Source organism: Musa acuminata, chromosome BXJ3-9 (genome assembly GCF_036884655.1).
Source record: "Musa acuminata AAA Group cultivar baxijiao chromosome BXJ3-9, Cavendish_Baxijiao_AAA, whole genome shotgun sequence".
NCBI lineage: Eukaryota > Viridiplantae > Streptophyta > Magnoliopsida > Zingiberales > Musaceae > Musa > Musa acuminata.
This window is the reverse complement of record NC_088357.1, coordinates 38,811,951-38,834,961: the sequence shown is the minus strand read 5'-3', so window position 1 is coordinate 38,834,961 and position 23,011 is coordinate 38,811,951. Positions and strand designations below refer to the sequence as shown.

The window sequence follows — 23,011 nt, the reverse complement described above, 5'->3', positions numbered from 1 at the left end:
TAAATCTTCTTAAATTTGAGGATGATTTCTACAAAGCAGTCTCAATCAACTCTCTTGAATTGGTAAAACTTTTTCAATCTTTCAATTTATCCTTGTTTACATGGATTCTTGTAAGGGGAAAAAAGAAGAACAGAACACTATTACATGTTACAATGAGTACTGCAACTTGCTCTCAAATGTGAGCACCAGCATCAAAACCTGGTCCATTGAGCTTTCCCCAATTAAGGGATTGGGACATGCATGATGTTCCACCTAACATGTTCTCAAAGAACATGGTAAGTGTTAGTTGTTTTGCTTATGAGTTCTTTACCTTCCCATTGGATAATTTGACACAGTTGTGTGAAGTTTAGATATATTGTGATGAACAATGCTGAAACAAATTAGTATCTAACAACAGATACATTTACTATTATTTATATTAATTTGAACTTAAGCATTTCATTTAGAGCGTATTCTGCCTAAAATTTAAGTTAAAATTTTTTTATATGACAATTTATTTTAATTTAATTTTTTAACATATGACAATGTTTTAGTTGAACTTTTATCTTGCTATTTTAGTTGAGATTTTCAACTACAAAGATGGTTATTTGTTTATGTTACTAGATAAAATTGTTTTAACCATAAGTCAAACTTTTTTTTTAGTTTATATTATGTTTTATTTTATATAACAATGACTTTTTATGTTGCACACTATAATTTGTCATTATATAAATGATTATATATATATATATATATATATATATATATATATATATATATATATATATATATATATATATATATATATATATATATATATATATATAAGATGTGATTTGAATCTGCATGTGCAGATACGATGAGGTGCTACTGAGGTGTGTTAGGGATTTCTCGTAGGAATTTAGCGATATATGATCTTCCTAGGTAAAATACTATCTCATATATAGATTTAAGTTTTACGAGTTTTTGTGCACCAATCTTCGCACGACAATAAACACCTTTTTGAAAAATTTGAGGCTTTTGTTTTCTTTTTTTCTGCTGCACATGTGATGTCACCCATAAATTTTCCTACAATGGTATTAGAGTCAGGTTATTCGTGTGAAAGATTGGTTTTGAATTGCGTGTGTTATGTTTTAGAAAATCTTTTGACGTCAAAATCGTTGACGCAAAAAAGAGAAAGGGTAGCAACTATTGCTGCCCTTGTTGCCCTCGTAGACGGTAGCTTGCTGCTCATCTACATGCGTGAAGCCACTTGTAGTGGCAATCGCAAGGGCGACAGCCGTAGGTAGGCGGCACAATGCCTGCAGGCGCAACAACTATTGTTGCACGCAGTTGCAGCCATATGCGGCCAACCGCCCCACAGGTAGAGCTGCCTGTGCGCAGGCACTACGCTTGCAGCGCAAGCGATGACACTCATGGGCGTTGCTTACAAGCATGCCACAACGCTTGCAAAAGGGGACGCTGCTCACATGGGCGACGCCTGCGAGCACTACACCCGTGGGCATAGCACTAGCGGGGGCAAGGGTGCTCGTAGGCAGGAAAGGCAGGGTAGGGATTAGAGTTTTCTAGGCAAAAGATAGTTTTGCCCCTAAGAATTTCATAAATTTGAGTTTTGTCCTTTTTGTCAATATTACTAAAATATCTTTCATAATTCAAAAAATTTCCTACATATCCCCAATTTCAAAAAATATTAGTTAATTAAAAAGTTTAATTATTATTATTATTATTATTATTATTATATGTTGAATCTCAAATTTTGATGATGAAACTAATTGATTGTGTTTAGATGTTTAACTGCATTTTGAGTGATGCAGGTCTACTCGATTAGGATTAGACAGTTGACGCAGGAGGAATTGACGTTGTGCAGGAGGAGATCACATCTGGGTATTGGACGGCAGAAGGTTTCGGACGTCGGGCATCGGGCCAAGGAGAGCATAATTGCGCCAAGGATATTGGGGTTGCGGAGGTCAACCACCGATTGAGCAACAAGCCACAAGAGAGGACAATGCGCTGAAGAATCAGACGAAGCGCCAACTAATGACGTGCCAGGCAACAAAATGTCAATTTGCGTTGTAATAATTGTCTAGATCGGAGTAGAGTTTTTGCTTATGTGTGCAGGATTAACTACGATAACGACGAAGACATAAAGCAAAACAAAGTGTTGGAGTCAAGCACGAAGGATTCGTTGCAAGTTCGAGAGTTCGACGAAAGTCCGAAGGTTCGTCGGGAATGCTGCCGGAACTAGCCAAGAATAAGTAGGGAGCTTGCCGAAGGGTTTTTTGGAAGCTCACCGGAAGGTTCGTTGGAAGTTCGCGGAGCTCGCCGAGAAAGATTGGAGCTAGCCGAAGAAGCTCGTTGGAACTCGCCAAGATCAAATCGTGAAGTCTAGGAGCTTGCCGGGAGTCCGTAGAATGGTTTCCGAGAGTTTATCAGAAGACCGTCGGAAGTTCACCGGAAGCTCGCCGGAAGAAGTCTTGACTTACGGACTTTGGAATAGCTTAGAAAATATCTTTAAATTCGTAGTTAGCATGTTAATTAGGATTAGGATTAGGTGTTAATCCTATAACCCAAGTAGGGGCCAATTGGGCCCGAGTTCGGACTGGTTTAGGCCAAGTTTGGAGCCCAACCAGTGAGCTGAATTGGCCCAAGCGGTGGCACCGCCTAGACTGGGCGGTGGCACCACCCAGCACCCGAGACCTGGGCGGTGGCACCACCCAGCACCCGAGACCTGGGCGGTGGCACCGCTTGACTGAGCGGTGGCACCGCTAGTCCACTGTTAGTGTCAGACACTGACAGGCGATGGCACCGCCACTAACAGGCGGTGGCACCGCCAGCCTCGGAAACCCAAGAGAATTCAAAATTTGGAGCCCAAATTTGAATCCTCTTGGGGCCTATAAATACCCCTTATTTCTCAGTAGAGAATACAACCTTTTGAGAAGCTAGAAGTTGAGAAAAGCTTTAGGAAAATTCTTGTTTTCAATAGCTTGAGTGTTCACCTCCTTTCTTTTTATTGAAATCTTTGTAAAAGGGTGAACCACTTGTAAGAGGTTATAAGAGGGGTGTAAGAAGGAGGTTGATCTTCGCCTAGTAAAGGAAGATCATTAGTGGATGCCGGTGGCCTCGACGGAAGAGAAATCGGAGGAGTGGATGTATGTCACGATTGACCGAACCACTATAAACTACCGTCTTCTCTGGTTTGCATTTACTTCCTGCTATTACCTTACTGCAAATCCCTTCAATAGTTTACTGCCTTCAAGTTAAAACGCAATCGAAACGGTTTCAAACGAAATGTTGCTTTTATCGTACGAAGTTTCCGAAAGTGTTTAAATCGTCGAAAGTTTATCATACTTTACCGTTGCACTAATTCACCCCCCCCCTCTTAGTGCCGCTCCGGTCCTAACAATTGGTATCGGAGCCTGGTATTTCTCATTTCAGATTTACACCCGAGAGAAATGACTCTTTATAGCTTTCAAGAGGGCTTATCGGTTTTTCATCTACCGTTGTTTAACGGATTGGACTACACTTATTGGAAAACTCGAATGAGAGTTTTCTTGATTTCTATGAATTTGGATTTGTGGAATATCGTTGAAAACAGTTTTCAACTTCCCTCTAAACCAATGAACGAATGGTCGGATTTGGAGAAGAAGTATTTTTCTTTAAAGGCAAAGGCTATGAATGCCTTATTTTGCGCTTTGGACAAAAATGAGTTCAATCGAATTTCTATGTGCAAAACGGCTTTTGATATTTGGCGAACACTTGAAATCACGCACGAGGGAACTAGTAGAGTCAAAGACTCGAAAGTTAACATTTTAATGCATGATTTCGAGCTTTTTCGAATGAAGCCGAGCGAAACCATTGTTGACATGTACACCCATTTTACGGATATCGTCAATGGTTTACAAGCTCTTGGCAAATGTTTCTTAAATTTTGAACTTGTTAGTAAAGTTTTACGATCACTTTCTAAAGCTTGGGAATCAAAAGTAACGACAATACAAGAAACAAAAGATTTAAATATTTTTTCACTTGAAGAATTTATCGGCTCATTGATGACATATGAAATGGTGCGCAATGCACATGATGAACACAATGAACACTTGAACCACCTTCCAAATAATAGGAAGGATTTGGAACTCCGGACAAATGAATACCACTTGAGTGATGACTCAAGTGATGAGGACAATGATGAACTTGAACTTCGAACACTAACTCTTAATAAGTTTATTAAACAAAAATCTAAAATAAACAATGAACTTGAACGGAGGAAGAGGCCAAAGAAAAGGAAGGCACCCAAGGATGAATCAAGAACTTCCAAAGGTAAAACGGCGAATTGGGCTTTGATGAGCTTCGACTATAAGGTAAGTAACTCAACTCTCTTAAATTATTTTGAAATTACTTGAACTTTTTCGTGAGTGCTTAATTTAGATAGTAGGAATAGGAAATAAAAAATTGTTTTTAAAAAATTATATCATGTTTTTCTTTTTAGCATCTTTGAAAAATTAAAAAATTTAAGCATGAAAAGATATATTCACCTAAAAAGAAAAATGTATGACTACAACAAATAACAAAATGATTTTGTTTGAAAATGCCTTATGCCCAATGAAACCATCATTGATGAATATGCTTTATATTTAATAGTTTATTTGGCTTATATGCCTTATCATGATAAATATTTTGAAAAGTTTGTATCGTACTTGATGATTGTTATACATGATGATTTATTGGTCTTGAAGTTATTCAATTTTGATTAAATGAAATCTATGTTTGACTTGAAGTAATGAGTTGAAATAATTTTTTTTAATTATGTGTTGCACTTTTTTTTACGATTTTTGATCTTTCCGTTTTAAACGATGATGCATGGATTTAAAAAAAAAAAAAAAAAAAAAAAGGGGGCATGCATGTATGGAATCAATCAATAAGTTGAAACAAAAGGAGGAAAGATTTTTTTATTAAAAATTTTCTTTTTCTCTATCTTATTGATTTCTACCTAAGAGACCAATAAACTTATTTATGCCATCTTGAAAGAAATGTTGAGATTTTGATGATTTGGACGATTTGAATTTAAATGAGTTTTATCCAAATTCATGATCTTGATTCCATGATATTTATAAATTAAGATTTATTATGAATCAAGATTTTTTCATTAATCGATCTCTTAAGATTTTCTTTTGATTATTTATAAGTAGGTTTTTCAAAAAGAAATCATGCCTTTTGGTACTCACATGTTCTAATCTTTTATGATATGATTTTTATGCAATTCCTTGTATTCATGAAATGTTTATCGCATTACCCAATTACTTTTTTCTTGATATTCCTTATGTGGTGATATAAAATTATGCATGAAATACTCTTGATATTATTTTGATGCATACAAATAAAAAGTTATGATCATGAATGGTAGGATGAAATTTGACAAGTTAATACCATCATGATTTGAAACATTTATGATTTGAAATTATGCATTCAATTGCTTTTTATTGTGATGATATATGCATATAATGTGTATCATGAATACTTTATTATCATACATGAAAATAGTGATAAATATTTTGAAAATAAATGTTTGTATCATATTAGATGATTTTACATTTTGTGCATGATGAGTTATAGTGATGATTGAAACAATGATTGAAATAATATGAATGATGATTTGGAATCATGCATATAATGATGAGTTTATATGTTTTAAAAATATATATGATGATTTGGTATTATGTATGCAATACTTTAATTTACAATAATGATACACACAATGATGAAATATTCATGATAAAATTATTATTTTGATATTCATGACTTGAATCTTCCTTTCTTTTTGCCGATGACAAAGGGAGAGAAAGAGTTGCTAATGTGCTATCTTGAATTGATGAAAAGGGTAATCTCAAAGATAAATTAGCTACCTTGCAGAAGTCAAGAAAATGCAAAAACTTGCTTGCACATCTAAAGAAAAGATACAAATGTAACACTTGCCTCATGTAAAACATGGTCCCTTGCTAGTTTGGTATTTTGCTAAGGAAGCAAAAATAACACTTCTCAAAAGAGAAGAAAGAGCTTACTTTCTTGAACATCTTTAATATGCTAGCTAGCATGATGTACAATTTGCTATCTTGAACATTACAAAGAAATACTATCATGCACATTGCAAAGAAAAGCAAATATGCACATCTTTAAATTTGCTAGCTTGTGCATTGAAAATGAAAGTAAACTTCCTAGCATGCTAAGGAAGTAAAACTTGCAAGCTTGCACTTCTCAAAAAGAGAAGAAAGATCTTGCCTATTGAAAGAAGCAAAAAGTGCAAAACTTAGAAAACTTGCAACAAAATTGCTCTTGCCATGCTTTGTATCAAAAAATAGGTTGATATCCTTAAAAGCATCGCATTAAATGTTTTAGTGTATTGCAATATATCACAAGTATCACAAATTAAAATTTTTGAGACTATTATCATATCATGTTTAACAATTAATATCTTTCATTGATATGATAAATTATCATCTCATGATGTATCGCATAATGATATCATGATTTGCGATTGTATCATGTGATCCTTGGTGAATTTTCACATTGATATCCTTCATGAAATGATTTCTTTGCATTATTGTCTTGTATGCATCATGTGATGATTGAAATATTGATTGATGCTAAGTTGATGTAAAAGTCTAAATCATTGGTTCCTCTCCTTCTTTTTGATATTGACAAAGGGGGAGAAAGTTATTGCTAGCTCGATCATTGTAAATATTGTTACTTGCAAACATCATAAATATTGTTATTTGCAAAGAAAAGTAAAGTACAATCTTGCACAAAAATTTAAGTGTTGAATTGTCATGATTAAACTTAAGAATCTTGCTATACTTTTGTGCTTATATGTTGTGATGAAAATCTAGCTTTATGTTGCAAAAACTTGCATATCTTTTAAAATAGCTAGAGCTACTTCTCCTTTTTGTTGATGACATAGGGGGAGAAGTATATTGATCACTTCATGTATTCAATTGAATATTTTATATATTTGCATGATGGTTTAAATGTTTTTCATAATATGTGATGAATGTTACTTGGATTTGGGATAATTCAAGTATTCTATCAATGGCATATTGATAAGGGGAGTTTGGTTAAACTCCGGGGAGTTAAGGTTAACTCTGTTAGTCATCAATTAGTTGTCATCATCAAAAAGGGAGAGATTGTTAAATCTCAGATTTTGATGATGAAACTAATTGATTGTGTTTAGATGTTTAACTGCATTTTGAGTGATGTAGGTCTACTCGATCAGGATTAGACAGTTGACGTAGGAGGAATTGACGTTGCGCCGGAGGAGATCACGTCTGGGTATTGGACGGCAGAAGGCTTCGGACGTAGGGCATTGGGCCAAAGAGAGCAGAATTGCACCAAGGATATTGGGGTTGCGGAGGTCAACCGTCGATTGGGCAACAAGCCACAAGAGAGGACAATGCGCTGAAGAATCGGACGAAGCGCCAACCAATGACGTGTCGGGCAACAGAATGTCAATTTGTGTTGTAATAATTGTCTAGATCGGAGTAGAGTTTTTGCTTGTGTGTGCAGGATTAACTACGATAACGACGAAGACATAAAGCAAAACAAAGTGTTGGAGTCAAGCACGAAGGATTCGTTGTGAGTTCGAGAGTTCAACGGAAGTCCGAAGGTTCGTCGGGAATGCTGCCGGAACTAGCCAAGAATAAGTAGGGAGCTTGCCGAAGGGTTTTTTGGAAGCTCACCGGAAGGTTCGTTAGAAGTTCGCAGAGCTCGCCGAGAAAGATCGAAGCTGGCCGAAGAAGCTCGTTGGAACTCGCCAAGATCAAATCGTGAAGTCTAGGAGCTTGCCGGGAGTCCGTAGAATGGTTTCTGAGAGTTTATCGGAAGACCGTCGGAAGTTCGCCGAAAGCTCGCCGGAAGAAGTCTTGACTTACGGACTTTGTAATAGCTTAAAAAATGTCTTTAAATTCATAGTTAGCATGTTAATTAGGGTTAGGATTAGGTGTTAATCCTATAACCCAAGTAGGGGCCAATTGGGCCCGAGTTCGGACTGGTTTAGGCCAAGTTTGGAGCCCAACCAATGAGCTGAATTGGCCTAGGCGGTGGCACCGCCTAGACTGGGCGGTGGCACCACCCAGCACCCGAGACCTGGGCGGTGGCACCGCTTGACTGAGCGGTGGCACCGCCAGTCCACTGTTAGTGTCAGACAATGACAGGCGGTGGCACCGCCACTAACAGGTGGTGGCACCGCCGGCCTCGGAAACCCAAGAGAATTCAAAATTTGGAGCCCAAATTTGAATCCTCTTGGGGCCTATAAATACCCCTTATTTCTCAACAGAGAATACAACCTTTTGAGAAGCTAGAAGTTGAGAAAAGCTTTAGGAAAAGTCTTGTTTTCAATAGCTTGAGTGTTCACCTCCTTTATTTTCATTGAAATCTTTGTAAAAGGGTGAACCACTTATAAGAGGTTGTAAGAGGGGTGTAAGAAGGAGGTTGATCTTCGCCTAGTAAAGGAAGATCATTAGTGGATGCCGGTGGCTTCGACGGAAGAGGAATCGGAGGAGTGGATGTAGGTCACGATTGACCGAACCACTATAAACTACCGTCTTCTCTGGTTTGCATTTACTTCCTGCTATTACCTTACTGCAAATCCCTTCGATAGCTTACTGCCTTCAAGTTAAAATGCAATCGAAATAGTTTCAAACGAAACGTTGCTTTTATCGTACGAAGTTTCCGAAAGTGTTTAAATCGTCGAAAGTTTATCATACTTTACCGTTGCACTAATTCACCCCCCCTCTCTTAGTGTCGCTCCGGTCCTAACATTATATATATTATATAGTAGTCCTGCATGATGATGATGTGTACATGTGATGTATGATGTGGATGGATAATCATGGACCATGTGATGTGTATACATATGATTATTATTATTGGAGCCTGCGAGCCTCCAATTTTATTCTCATTTATTGTTGGGCCTACGTGCCTATGATTAAGTTGTAATCACATGAGGAGGCACAATAGGAGCGTAAAGCGATAGCGGAACCCACGAGATCGAGACGAACGATCGTGATGCATGGAGATGCGTCGAGATACAAACAGAATCGATGAGGATGAGAAGGATGATCATAGGGCATGGAGATGCACTACTACACACATAGATCTTAATGTGAGTGATTAGGCCCACTTGCTCGGGCATGATCATATTAGGCTGTGGTCCATGATAACCTAGTGTGATTGCTGGAGCCCATATCTTATTGGATATCAAATAAGCTCCTGAATTATTGAATCCCTTGGATGAGATCCAATAAGAGCTAATAAAAGATTATTGGGTAGAGACCCATTAATCTAATAAGCTTATATAATTGGATGAAGATCTAATACCAATAGGACATGATCCATTAGAGTTAATTGGGGTCTCTATAAATAAGAGGGAACTAAAGGCCCATAGGTTGGGGCTTCTTTGTTGCCACCTCATATTCTCCTCTCCCCCTCTCCTCCTCAAATAGCAGGCGTGGAGATTTAAGGAGCATTATCGCAGCCCTACTATATGGATCACTGCTAGAGAGGAATGATGCTTGACCTCCTTCATCCTCTCCAATAGATATATAGGGATTTAGGGATATACGATCTCCCTAGATAACATAGCTATCTCACACGTGAGTTTTTGTGTTGCGGGTTTTACACACCAATTTCGCACAACAATGAATACCTTTAAGGAAATTTAAGATTTTTGTTTTCTATTTTTTCGTTATGCATGTGATGTTAGATTTTCCTACAGTAGGGGCTACAAAGACACTCCTCAAATCGCTGCACAATCATCCTTTCCATGCACACCATGTGATCAAGAAGGTGTCGGCTCTTCTCGTTATCCACATGCCCCAAACAAGGGTTGTTGGTTGAAAAGGGGAGGGGGAGAGGAGAATAGAAGGTGACAGCCAAAAGGGTCTAGCCTATGCCCCTTTGATTCGCTCTTATTTATAGAGGTCTCTATCAACTTAACCATAATGGATCCTGTCCCATTAGGTACTAGATCTCTATCTAACTACCCAAGCCTATTAGATTAGTGGATTTCTATCTAATAATCTCTCATTGGCTCTTATTAGATCTTAATCATAAGATCCAATAATTCAAGGGCTTTCTAAATATCTAATAAGATAGAGGCCTAATATTGAGCTGGCCATGAGTCATACCTTTCAGAACTCCTTCTGACTCAATAAATTATTATTTTTTATAACAATTCAATCAATCATCAATTACGAACGTATTAGGCCACTACGCCTAGTCCATAGACGATACAAGGAAATCTAATCCATTAGATCTGTCTATCCTCGATTATCGTATATCTATAGTCTGTTATTCATCTAATATCCTAGAGATTGTATATCAAACATGGTGTTGTCAGGCCTATATGGTTTTTACTCGAGTCTCGCTCTAATCGGATTCTCCCGAAGAACTCATTCTCTCTCAATTTAAATGACCCTAGTTAGGGATTTGCTTGAGCAAGAATACATAGGATATTCCTCTCATGACACTGAGAGCGAGTGATCCTTTATTGACACTGAATTGTCCTCGTAAGGTTAGTTGCTACTCCCGATGATCAGTTGTGCTAAATATAGAACTTCTAAGCTTATAAGTTCGGTATTAAAGAGTGGAGTACTCATACAAGATATTCTTAGTGTCTCAAGTCTAAGAATCAGATATATCATTGGGATAACAGAATCATTGTCTAACAATGAGGTATCATCAACCATTCAGCATTCAGTGAGCAGATTGATCAGTGAACTCATTCTCTAATGAGCACCTACATTATATCCCTAATGTCCCCATGAGCAACTATAAGACTAGCCACCTCCATCATATAGATGGATATACAATACACTAGTTTATCTGGTTATCTCGATGTCCTTCTCGAGTAACCTATGACTAAGATTATTTAGAGTCTTTGTTTGAAGGTGAATCGGTCTTATTATCATGATCTCATTATTATCTGATTCTCATTGCATAGATCCATGGACATCACAATATATGTAATAGGTAACATAAAGTGAAAAAAAATATCAAATAAATAATAAGTAAAAAGAGTCTCTTGTCACACATGTCATCACTCACGTGATTGGCTTGTAAAGTACTTACTACTAGTAAGTACGATACATGAGAGCATTTGATATGTCGTATAAGAATATTTGAGTGTAGAAGATTATGATATTTATCAGTCGGGCCAGCATCATCATCAAATGCCTCTAAGGTTAGGAGTTGGAAGCTAGCATAGATAAGCTCCTCTTGGATCTTCTGAATAAATGGTGATCGACTCGAGGTATAATTAGTCAAATCTTTACCCTTGGGCAATTAAAACTCTCAATGTATATCCTCCAATTATTAGCCTATCTATTGAAATTGTGCCTAAATGATATCCTCTATGGAGTCTGCTAATTATGCCTCAGACTCAAGTAAGGCAAACTAAAGGTGGTGTGGTCCGCTAAACTCCACAATCGAGGATTGGAGTCTCCCATCCACTAGTAGCTTAGTAGGCTTCAAGTGTTCTTGGGAGTCGATGCCACATTGGGTTGGAAAATCTCGATGAGCATTGGTGGGACTATAGGTTTGGTGGGGCAAGAAGCATCGTCAACTAACTAATTGAAGTAAGAGCAAGGTGATGGTCTATATCATTCCCATCGATGTCTATATTGAGTGAGGTTCAGGAAGACCTCGGTTAAGATGAGCATATAGGTCGGGGTTATCTCTAAAAGAGAGAGATCTCGGTCATTAAATAGATTCTAATATTACAACAGGGTTTGAGGAGGAAGCTTGAGGTTTGAAAATGTTGGCTATTACCCTTTGTGAGTGAAGGTACTATCGGTTGAGGGCGAAGCTTTTTCATTGAAGTACTCATTGAACAGATCAGTGGGCTAATATTCCCATGACATGGGCTCTTTTTTTTAGTGCCAAAATATTAGAAGAAAAATCAATGACATCCTAATCAGTCTAATGTTGCTCGAGTTTACGTAGTTAGAAAGGATGAGATGTTGCCAAGGTGTCTTTGGAGCTTTCCTGAGGTTATGTGCCCATATGCTCTAAAGGCGACTTGCATGAAGACCAAGGTTATGTGTGGATTTCCTAACCTAATCCCTCCAACGCTCAAATTAGTCCATAAATAGATGAGTACAAATAGTAAAAAAAATATTTTATTTTGATTATCATATAAAAATAATTTTTTATATCGAGTAAAAGGAAAAAAATATCTTACGAAATATACTTCAAATAGATAGACTATAATTATTGTCTTTTGGACTTATCCACGTGAGTCGTGAAAGCAGATAACTCATAATTATTTTTTTAGTCTTGTGTCTAGCTTGGTAGAAAGTCTTGTCTCTCTTATGCTAACCAAACTATCACGTGTATTGTCACTATCATTTGTTGAGTATATTTCTCCCATCACATACATATAACAAATAAAAAAATTATTATTTCAAAATTTAATATATCATATAATATAGTATAAATAATGTTTCTGTAATTTAGGATTTTGACTATAGTTAACTTATAGCAGGTAATAAAAAAAAATTACACTGACATTTATGTGTAAGCCGTAGGTTTTTCAATTAAATGCAAAGGAGATACCAAAGCTGTCTTGACTCATATTTGAGAATAATGTATATTGCCAAACAAAATTAAGTTATAACCACAAGAAGTGTACATAAAATTGGTGTTTGGATGCAACATTTTTTTATAAATTATTTGAAAAAAAATATTAATGTCAGTAAAATAATGAAATAAGAATGATAAACTCATAGTAATATTTTTTTTAAAATAAAAAGAAAAACTCTCAATGCAAAGTGAAACCATTTATGCTTCTTTGGCAGAAAACAAACAAGTTCTTCAATGACATCTCCAAGAACACACGTAGCAATATAAAAGAGCGTCTCCTTATCTGGTCGAGCAGCCTATCTCGGCTTCGGGTTGATGCAAGCCACACTCGCCGCAGCGATGCCCGCCCAAACCCTCCTCTTCTCCGCCTCCTCCGCCGCCCTTCCCCACCTTGCCCCGCCGGCTTCCTCTGCTCGCCCCCTCCTTCGCTCCGCCCTCCTCGGCCAGCCCTTCCGCTGCCTTCCCTTCTCCTTTCCCAAGGTCGCCTCCTCTGCCTCTCCCGCCGCCGCCAGGCCCCTCGTCGTCGTTGCCGTCATCAAGAAGGCCGTGGCCGTCCTCAAGGGGAACTCTGACGTCGAGGGCGTCGTCACCCTCGTCCAAGAAGACAATGGTCCTCTCTCTCTCTCTCTCTCTCTCTCTCTCTCTCTCTCTCTCTCTCTCTCTCCTTTTTAGGGTTTGGAGCGTTGAATAACATGCTTACTGTAATTTCGAGTCGTTTCGATGGCAATGTCTTTGGATGAGTAGATTTTGATTTCGATTCTCTCCACTTTTAGGGTTTTAGGGGTTTAATAACATTGGTACACGATGATTTTTAGTTGTTTCAATGGACATGTCTTTGGTTGGTTAGATTTTATTTTGATTATTATTTTTGCCTGTTACACTGTGAGCTGCATTTTGCCTAAGCTAAGCTCCAAACAGTTGGAACATTAGGACTTGTTGTTGTTGCTGTTGACGGTGGTGGTGGTGGTGTATTGTTTAGTTGTGGATGAAATCGATGATTTGTAGAAAGCTTTTTTTTATCTAAAAGAAAGGGTTCGGAGCTTTTCAAATGCCTGCAAATTCAAACATCTCTAGGACATTTGTTATGCAAATTTGAAGTGTTGAATGATATGAATTGAGCAAATTTCACTAGAAAATACTCATGTTATGTAGCATGCGCCTTAGGTAGTTCTACAATTTTGGAGCACAAGTTTCTTTCTTATGAAACTGACGTTGGAAACCTGGGATGAGTGCACGAATAATGTTTTAGTAAGAACTAAACCTATAATACTGGTCTTTCAGTTGATCAATATAACTCTGTAATGTGCCTAATTTGGTGCAATGTTTTGAATTTGCTTTGAGTAAGAACTAAACCTGTAATACTGGTCTTTCAGTTGATCAATATAACTCTGTAATGTGCCTAATTTGGTGCAATGTTTTGAATTTGCTTTGAGTTTTTCCTTGCTTGAAGACAAAACAATCAAATTTCATGAGGAAAAAAAGTTGAAAATGCATGTTTTTTGACACCATATTAACTTACAGCTTTCTTTGCCAGATTTCTATTCTTCTAGGGTTATGGCCAATCAATTTGAATGTTGATGTACATTCTGTTGAGGAAACAAAACTAGTTTCTTGTGCATGTATCATATTGGTGACCCAGAATGTATACTTAAGTTGGGAAAACCCATCTCATGAGACTCTCACCAATTCAAGGGCTAGGGAGGGTCAATATAAGTAGTACAAGCAGAGAGGCTACTTTGTGTCTCGAACCTAGTCATTCAGGTTGCAAGGAGCAACATAGAATGCCCCATTTAATCTAATATTTTCTGTAATCAAATGTCTACCTTCATAACATAAAGTTGATCATATGTATAAGTGTTTCTCGATTGTTGCTTTCAGTTCATGTGTGACATTGCTATGAAACTTCACTGTCTATATGTTTCTGCAATAGGTCCTACAACAGTTAATGTTCGTGTCACTGGACTCACACCTGGACTTCATGGTTTTCATCTAGTGAGTAACTACTTTCTATTTTTCATCCTAAAAATAAATAAGTGACTTCTAAACATGCTCTACTTGTTCTGTTTTGTAGCATGAGTATGGCGACACAACAAATGGCTGCATTTCAACAGGTTTAACTTAGCCATTTGTATCACATATTTTTCACATGTGCAAATGATAAAACTTCATGATATATTTCTCACATTTGCTAATGATACTCTTAGTTAATGCTATAGTATATGATGCCTACAGGTTAGGATAGACTTTGTAAACTCCTGGTTAACCAGGATTCTATTATACATTCTCTGTCATCTCATGTGTTGTCATTGTAATTAAGCACCAATTCGTTCTGACAGGGGCTCACTTCAACCCTAACAAAATGACACATGGTGCTCCTGAAGATGAAGTCCGTCATGCGGGTGATCTGGGAAACATAGTTGCCAACTCTGAAGGCAGACTTTTATCCATCCTTCATTTTGTACTATCTTTATTGCTGATTGAGTTGTCTTTTGAGTGCATATTGCTTTCAAAACTACAGGTGTAGCTGAGGCAACAAAGGTGGACAGTCAGGTCAGGATTTGATGGGTTGCTTGGTCTCTGTTCCTCTGTATCACAGTCCTTTCTTTTTTTCACACTTTTCATTTTTATTTAGGCCTATATCTTATTACTAGCTGGTTCTTATCTTGTTCTTTTATTTTTCTCTGTGATGAATATATAGATACCTTTGTCTGGGCTGAATTCAGTTGTTGGCAGGGCCTTAGTGGTTCATGAACTTGAGGATGATCTGGGAAAAGGTAGCACTTAGTATATGTTTAGTTCTTTCACTACTGTATATAATGAATTACTGAGTACTTCGTGGAAGCATGTGTTTGTTGTCCCTTCTTTTCAATATTTCTCTTCCTTCCTCTGTTTTTTGGATTAAGTTTCACGTTACTCTGTGGTGTCCCCAGGTGGTCATGAACTTAGCCTTACCACTGGAAATGCTGGAGGAAGATTGGCATGTGGTATGCAATATATATTAATGTTGTCTTTTTCTTGAATGAACTCCTATCTTCCTAGCTATTTTGGTTGTTATTTTAGTTTCGTTTGAAGTTTCTAGCTCTTATTGGAAACAACTAAGGAAGAAGGCAGTAGGAATTACGGTTAGTGGCCTTAATGTCACAATTGAATGATATTCTTTTCGTGTTTAAGCATTGGATATTACAAGGAAATTAGGAGTTTTGAGCACCACCCTGGTAGAGGTTCAACACCATAGTTCACGAATCTCTACTGTGAATTATCTAACAAAAAATTGTGTATGTTCATGAGAAGAACATGTAAGACTGTGGTCTGTGGTAACACATCTCCTGTTAGTAAAATCTTATTAGTCCATTATAACCTTTTAGGGTGGATGAAATTTTCTCCGGAAAGAGACAAAACAGACTAATTTAACAAACAGGACTTGGAATTTATCTTGTTTAAGAATGCACCTAAAGAAATAATGGGTCCCACCACTTGCCAATGTACCATGTTCATATATGACCAGTGCAAGAGAATTGTTGTGGGATATTACGTTTCATAAAAATTAAAAATCACCTTTCAGGGACATACTTGAATCTGTTATTCATTATAATGAGATGTATGACCAACTTATGGCTAAACCTAGTTGCCACAAGGTACCAATCCAAGTTATTGTAGGTGACATTTTTATTTTTGGCCCATGCAAGAGAATTGCTGCAGAAGATTACATTATATGGAAGAATGAAAAATCACATTGCAGGGGCATTATATGATAGCCAATTCATTATTCATTATTCATTATGAGATGGTAAAGTATGTCATTTGGTTGCTTGCTTAACTTCTTTCTTGATTGAGATGGTCGATTGAAGTTAGATAGACCATCATACTTGAACTTGAAATCTTTGAGGAGTTCTCTTTTATATGACTAATACTGAAATGTTCGCTGGTCTTTTTAATTGGAACTTCTTCATATAACATACACATCTCATTTCAAATAAAAGGCATCCTGTTGCTGTTGTTTGCACACTAGAGCAAAAGCATCAAGATAAATATGTTGAACTATACATTTTATTTTTGCTGAGCTGAGAGAAAGTAAAAATATCTGACTCCTTGCTGAGGTTTTTTTGCTTGATTCCTTTCCCTTGATTACTTGTGGATGACAACTCATTGTCACTAATAAGCTATCACGGAAGTAGACAACGTATTTGTCATTTATATTCTAAAAGAAAGTTAAGAGATGCAATCCTAATGAGGGCCTAAAAATGGTGGTGGTTCACTGTCTCAAGATTAATAAACTTGAGGGTGTTATCTTGAGAGATGTAATTTGATTGATGAACAGTAATGAGGAAGAAGATCTTGAGATAGTGAACAAAGATTACGCATGGGTTCATAATTACCTTTTCCATGTTGTGTAATTTATCTCATAAAATAATTCGGAAAGCAACAAATGATTTCGCACAAGTTGACCATCTAAAATTAGATGACAGAGGTGTAAATATTATGAATCATCCAAGTAAAATAAGAAGCAGTTTTAGAACTATGGAATCATAACCCAAAGCGGTAAATGAGCACAAAAAGAAAATGTTGTTAATATGATAAATCAATTTTTACTAATCTGTATGTCAATACTCAGAGGTAAACAAGATGAGAGGACAAAGGGGACCAGTGGGAGTTTTAGTGTGTATTTGGTGTGGGGAACAGTGCTTTAAATTTTGAATTCAAGCATGCATTCACGTTGTCCTTTGAATCTTTTTGTAATTTTTATTCTGGACTTTTTGACATCTTGTATCAGACATATCACCAGTTGATTGTATCTGGAGCACCCTTAGAGGCAGGATTTTCATACTGATGCTTGTGTAGATGTAAAATGGTTAATTTGGCTTAACTGTTTTAGTTGTTTACAGATTTTTCATGAGTTTGCACAATTATTTTCTATTAAACAATGTGTTATCTATGCAGGTGTTGTTGGTTTGACTCCAGCCGAGTAATTATTTCATACATCCTAGAAAAGCTTGTTCATTTGCAGGCAGTGGAACTTGTTTCCAAGTCGATGAACCTAATGGTTTCTAGCATCTCATTGGGGCATGTGCATAAGAAACAAGACTCTGTTTCCCTTTTTGTATCTTAAGATGCCACCTAATAATTTGAGTATCAATCTGGTTAGGATAATTAATTGTGATTTTTAAAATAAATTCAAGACTGCAGTTTGAGCTGCATTATTCTTTTCATGGTCCAAATCATGTTTGTAAGTCGTACCAGTTTGTGCAGCTTCTCTAGCCACTTTTGGGCTAGGGTTATGAGCTAAAGCAAGTCATGTTCATCAAGGGACTGTCTGGTTGCCTGCGAGTGCATTTGCAGCTAGTAGCTTAGGTTTAAACATTCTGTTACTTGCAAGTACATCACTTGGAGCATTTTGTGACTGGCTCGATTGCAAGCATAAAAAAAATTGTTTCTGACTACCAATTAGTCATTTATTTTTGCTTGTCGCTGTTACTTGCAGACATTTTTTTCTATCGGTAGGCGATTCAATACCACCTCACCTAAGAAGCACGATGCCCAGCATACATGTATGATGGAGTCTGAAGATTTCAGCCATGTGTTTTTTCTGTAAGTATTCAACCTCTTCCCTAAGATTTCTGCTAAGTTAACTCCTAAAATCTTTGGAGAGGCGATTTGACAAACCCCCTCCCCACCCCCCCCTCCCCAAGCAGGGTTTCACCTTAGTTCAATTAGCATGCTCATGCCATGTGATCACCACGTAACCGAGCCTTGTAACGTCTATGATACTCCAAATGTAAAAGGCGAATGAACTATCTGTCTTAATCAGTTGGATAAGTTATTTTATGTTGGAGTATCCCGATCAAACCCTTTTGCCTGGGCTATATTAGCACAAACGTTTAACAAGTTCATATATATATATATATATATATATATATATATATATATATATATATATATATATATATATTTGTATCTCTTGTACTTGAACCAAAATACAGCACAGCGGTTGAACCAAGATACAACAACCGTTCTCCATGCATCGCGATGCAGATGAACTATTATATCTGCCACAATAGTCTTATTGCTGCCATCATCATGCACAGTCACCACTGGTTTGGAATCAAGGACGGATGATCATGAGGTTCCAAGGACTTGAACCAGCTACAAGTAATGCCAAGCGTTGTTATTGAACCAGCTCCTACACAAGAAAAAACAAATAACTGGTGTTAGTCCTACTATATCCATGTGTCATATCGTTAAATATAGAAAACCACCATACCTGCCACATATAGTGATCCCCACTTTATAGCTGATTGTAAGAAACAGTGGTAGAAGGAAGAGAACATATAAGCCACCTCGAAGCACCACTGATACTGCATCAACCTGATTCTTAGAAGAAGGCACAAAGTCTGAAGTTTTTCTAGATACATTGTCTGCCATCCTGTAGGAAAGGATAAAGCTCGCATGCCCGTTCTTCTGCAATGACCAGTGTCCCACACTTCCTGATACCGTGGGATCACAGATGTGAACAAACCCAGTTGTGAGATGGATTGAGCTGGCCGGGTGGAGTGCGGACGTCTGTGCCATTGATTTTGCAGCGCCAGCAGGATACTCAGCAGCAAATGCAGGGGGTGCAGGGATCGAGCCCAGCATGTTCACCAGACATTTTGAAATGGTTTTGTCATTTCCATCCTTCATGTGAGCATCTGCACCAGAGTTTTGATGAAATTGTGTAGGACTATACTGTAGAGGACTGAGGCTGAATTACTGTGTGTCAATTATGCAACTAACCATCGCCAAATAATCTACTATGGTATTTGAAACCAATCACAAACTAGGTGAGAATATCAATTTTTTAGCAGGAAAACATGATACAAAATAAAACAAAGGGCCTTCAGTGACATTAGGAGGAACTTGGGATTTTCGCACACCGACTATATCATTTGCAGAGTGATTGAAACACTAATTTGTGTATGTTATTGTTGAGGTTGTAATGCATACCTGGTTTAACAGTTACATCCTCATGGTTGCCCTCCGTCTTACTACAAGCAACAGATGAAGCTGAGGATGATGCTCCACCTACAATATGTGTATCTGGCACCTGTGCTGGTGCCTTGCTTGTTGAGCAATTGCCATCACAAACCTATTGTATATGGAATGAGAACAGATAAGCGATCTAAGTTATCATGAAATGCTCTTCTACAAATTTAAGAGTCTGCCAGCTCTTACCTCTCCAGCAAAGTTGGACTTGTCAGATGAACTAGTACATTCTGAGCATCCTGGAAAACCTATAGTGTCATAGTATAACTTATCATTAGTGGCATCAAAATATGCCAATAAGTCATCAATCATCTCAAAACCAGACGTGTCATCGACAGGTGAGTGTGTAAATTGATCCTTTTCATGCTCGAATGCTAGATTATCACTAGGTGCATCACAGAATACCATGTTTTCTTGAAGCTGTTGGCTCGAAGGGCAACCACCAGGACCAGGACTCAAATCATTTGGTTGGACATAGAAATTATCCTGTGCCGAGGTCATCTGGTATGATTCCAAGGGGTCAGAATTCTGGCTCATGGTGTCAAAGAACTCCTCAATGTCAAGCATTTTCTGCAAGTTGCTATTTCCATCTATCCCATACATATTCTGAGCATGGAAAGTTCTTATGGGATAACTAGATTCTTCACTTAGTGGGAATGTCACATTTGCAGAATCTGTAAGGTCATTCAACTCCACATATTCATCCTTTTCATTTGGGGGACTATGATTATGAGTGTGTTCTTCCATGAGAGTTTCCTTTTCCATGTCATCAGTGGGAGTTTGGCTAATCTGCTGTCCAGGTTCATCAATACACTCAACCATGTTGGTGAAGCTAGTGTCATCGACTGTCTCGTCCAGTAAAATGGTGGCATCTTCTGTAAGGCCACCATAGTCCTCATCAAGATCTGCCACAAGGTTGGAAGCATTCACATGTTGATTCTCCAAGTCCACATTCTGAAAATAATCATACATCAACAAAAATGAGTAATTAAAACCACCCTTGATGCTATATGTTAGTCTCATTTTTCTACTTTTTCTCTTCCATGCTTACTTTTTCACATAGAATACAATATCAGATCTGATAAAATAAGCAAAACAATATAACATAAATTTCATCAGATCTGCTGGTACTAAGATGTGTGCAAGAAGTTTGCACGATTGACAAAGCAATTTTCTATGTGCCTCACCAAACTCTCAGACTTGCATACTCCTTCAAAGTTCCAAATTTCTAATAAACTGCTACAAAGTTTAGATACGCTTTTAAGTAACACATGATTCCTGCATGTTCTGCCATAGAAATTCTTGACACATCATATTGAAATGGTATCCACGAAACATTAATGTGACATCCATGTGCACATGGTGAACATAAAATTTACCATGTTCTTTCCATGCATCTCTATGTAAGAACCATTCAAGTGCCACATCAACCCTTACCTAAGGTCGTTGACCTTGGAATCTCAAAGCACTCAAGATTTTACCAGTTCCTTCAATATGACTCTAGGAAAAACATGAATTTATGATATCCCACTCTGTGTTATTGACTTATAATTGAAAGACTGGCTGAAACCTTGCTGCTGCTAGTATCTCTAAGATAGGTTTCCAACTTTTCCTAAAATTTCTCATTCATGACTACAAGTGTAGAAACAAGCCGTTGCCCAAATCATCTAGTCTTTATGAACTTCAAACTATGAAGAAATCCAATGGATGTGCCGCTTTGAACGTACTTTCCTTCACATTTGAAGTACTTTAAAGGCCACCAATTTGATAGCTAGATATGGCTGTGCTACTTGTGACACTAAAATGTTCAATTCCACCAGACATTTGTGCCGAACTTGGCAGTATCTATTTTATTAGGAGGAAAAAGCAGTCACTGCTTAGAAATAAATAAAACTAAACAATAAGAGTTTGACCAGAATGAATTAAAAGAGAGTTTGTGCAGAAGGGTATAACAAGTACACCTAGGTTTCCAGGGCATGAACTTAAATGAAAAACAAGCTACAAGTTCATCTTGCGTAAATTTCTCAGTAGAAGTCTGCGTTGCTCTATAAAGATATTTAAAGATACGAACCAACAATAATAATATAGTAGCATGCTTCTGCTAGCAATGATTAGAACAAATGACAGTATACAGATGACACATATGAGAATTTATGTATGGTAGACTAAGAAAAATAAGGAGTATAATCAAGAGTTAGTATGAAAAATGTGAAGTCAGCAGATATCCAAGAAGTAACAAGATTTACAGGTTGATGCACCTTTACGAAATCACCGAAGTGCAAATACTCCTGTTCTGCGGCCTCATTAACCTCATCATCTTCTCCACCATCTGGCATTAAAACTACCGCATCATCCGCCTCCACTTCCCACTCTTCCTCAAGAAACGGTGCTCCGTACTGAGCTCCATTCTGGGGTCCGGCACCGCTCTTCTGAAAGATCCTGCATACCACGAACGCATTCTTCCCCACCCAGAATACCAAAATCAATTCTCGTCCGACCCGAAGAACTTGATTTCATCTAAAGAGAAGCTAAAAAAAAAAAGATCGATGCATCGTGTACCTGCGAAATGCCGGCCTGGGTCAACTCCTCATCCTTGAGGCGGTACTCGTGCATCACCCAGTTCGTCCTGGTGCCGCGTGGCGCCCGGCCAGCATGGTAAACGAGCGTTTTCTTCATGCCGACGACGCGGGGACCACGGCAGACGGGGCGGTCCTTGCCGGTGGTCTTCCAGTACCCCTGCGGGGTGGCGCGGTTGGTCCGCGATCGGTTGGAGTATTTACGGTCAAGGGGGCTGAAGAAGTACCACTCCAGGTCGCGGCTGCGGATCCGGGAGCGGCCGGGGAGGTCCCAGGGCTCGCACCTGTAGAGGTCCACCTCGGCGACAGCATCGATGCGGAGCGGGCGCCCGCAGACCTTCCGCTTTAGGTAGTAGCTGACGAGCTCCTCGTCAGTGGGGTGGAAGCGGAAGCCGGGAGCGAGACTCGACGCGGCCTCGGGGGGCAGCTGGTCAGAGGAGGCGGCGTTGCCGGCGTTCATAGATCGGCGGGGCATCGGATCGATTCGGGGATCGGCGGAGGATTCTGTGAGGGTTTCGATCAAAGGATTAGGTATAAGGATGGAAGAGGTTCTCGATTGTTCTTCGTATTAACTTTCTACGGCTTTGGGGCACTTCCCATCGAGGAGACTTGCGCGAAAAGAAAGTAGTACTATCGCCACTGGTCTTTCGTACGCGATCGTTCTGCGGCTCCTCATCGGACGTTTTACAATCTTCCACGTCATCGAGTAGGGTTTCATACGTACTATTAACCGGTGACATTTCCGAATCCTGGGCAAAGAAGGGCTACTGATGGTAGCTCGGGGTTCCTTAAGATTAGTGTTAATATAC

At 38.3% G+C, this 23,011-nt stretch overlaps 2 protein-coding genes across 2 annotated transcripts; one reads left to right on the top strand and one right to left on the bottom strand.

The window, feature by feature from the left end:
- The first annotated feature begins 12,838 nt into the window (after positions 1-12,838).
- On the top strand, positions 12,839-17,808 carry LOC103998500 (superoxide dismutase [Cu-Zn], chloroplastic). The gene is made up of 8 exons (XM_009419984.3): positions 12,839-13,216; positions 14,537-14,598; positions 14,678-14,717; positions 14,943-15,038; positions 15,125-15,156; positions 15,305-15,380; positions 15,537-15,590; positions 17,545-17,808. The coding sequence occupies exons 1-8, from the start codon at positions 12,922-12,924 to the stop codon at positions 17,571-17,573; spliced, it is 684 nt and encodes a 227-aa protein (XP_009418259.2). The 5' UTR covers positions 12,839-12,921; the 3' UTR covers positions 17,574-17,808.
- A 631-nt stretch (positions 17,809-18,439) lies between these two features.
- On the bottom strand, positions 18,440-22,776 carry LOC135649239 (NAC domain-containing protein 53-like). Its single transcript, XM_065167440.1, has 6 exons — positions 22,186-22,776; positions 21,885-22,085; positions 19,816-20,580; positions 19,588-19,729; positions 18,866-19,292; positions 18,440-18,784 (listed from the first exon to the last, which is right to left on the bottom strand). Exons 1-6 carry the CDS (start codon positions 22,675-22,677, stop codon positions 18,748-18,750), a joined length of 2,064 nt encoding a protein of 687 aa, XP_065023512.1. The 5' UTR covers positions 22,678-22,776; the 3' UTR covers positions 18,440-18,747.
- Between the last annotated feature and the right edge of the window lie 235 nt (positions 22,777-23,011).

Coding starts and splice junctions, on each gene's coding strand:
- LOC135649239 (XM_065167440.1), bottom strand. CDS start 22,677: ATGCCCCGCCGATCTATGAACGCCGGCAACGCCGCCTCCTCTGACCAG. Junction 20,581..21,884: donor ACTTCGGTGATTTCGTAAAG/GTGCATCAACCT, acceptor GATTATTTTCAG/AATGTGGACTTGGAGAATCA. Junction 19,730..19,815: donor AGTCCAACTTTGCTGGAGAG/GTAAGAGCTGGC, acceptor CATATACAATAG/GTTTGTGATGGCAATTGCTC.
- LOC103998500 (XM_009419984.3), top strand. CDS start 12,922: ATGCAAGCCACACTCGCCGCAGCGATGCCCGCCCAAACCCTCCTCTTC. Junction 13,217..14,536: donor CCTCGTCCAAGAAGACAATG/GTCCTCTCTCTC, acceptor TTTCTGCAATAG/GTCCTACAACAGTTAATGTT. Junction 15,591..17,544: donor TGGAGGAAGATTGGCATGTG/GTATGCAATATA, acceptor TTATCTATGCAG/GTGTTGTTGGTTTGACTCCA.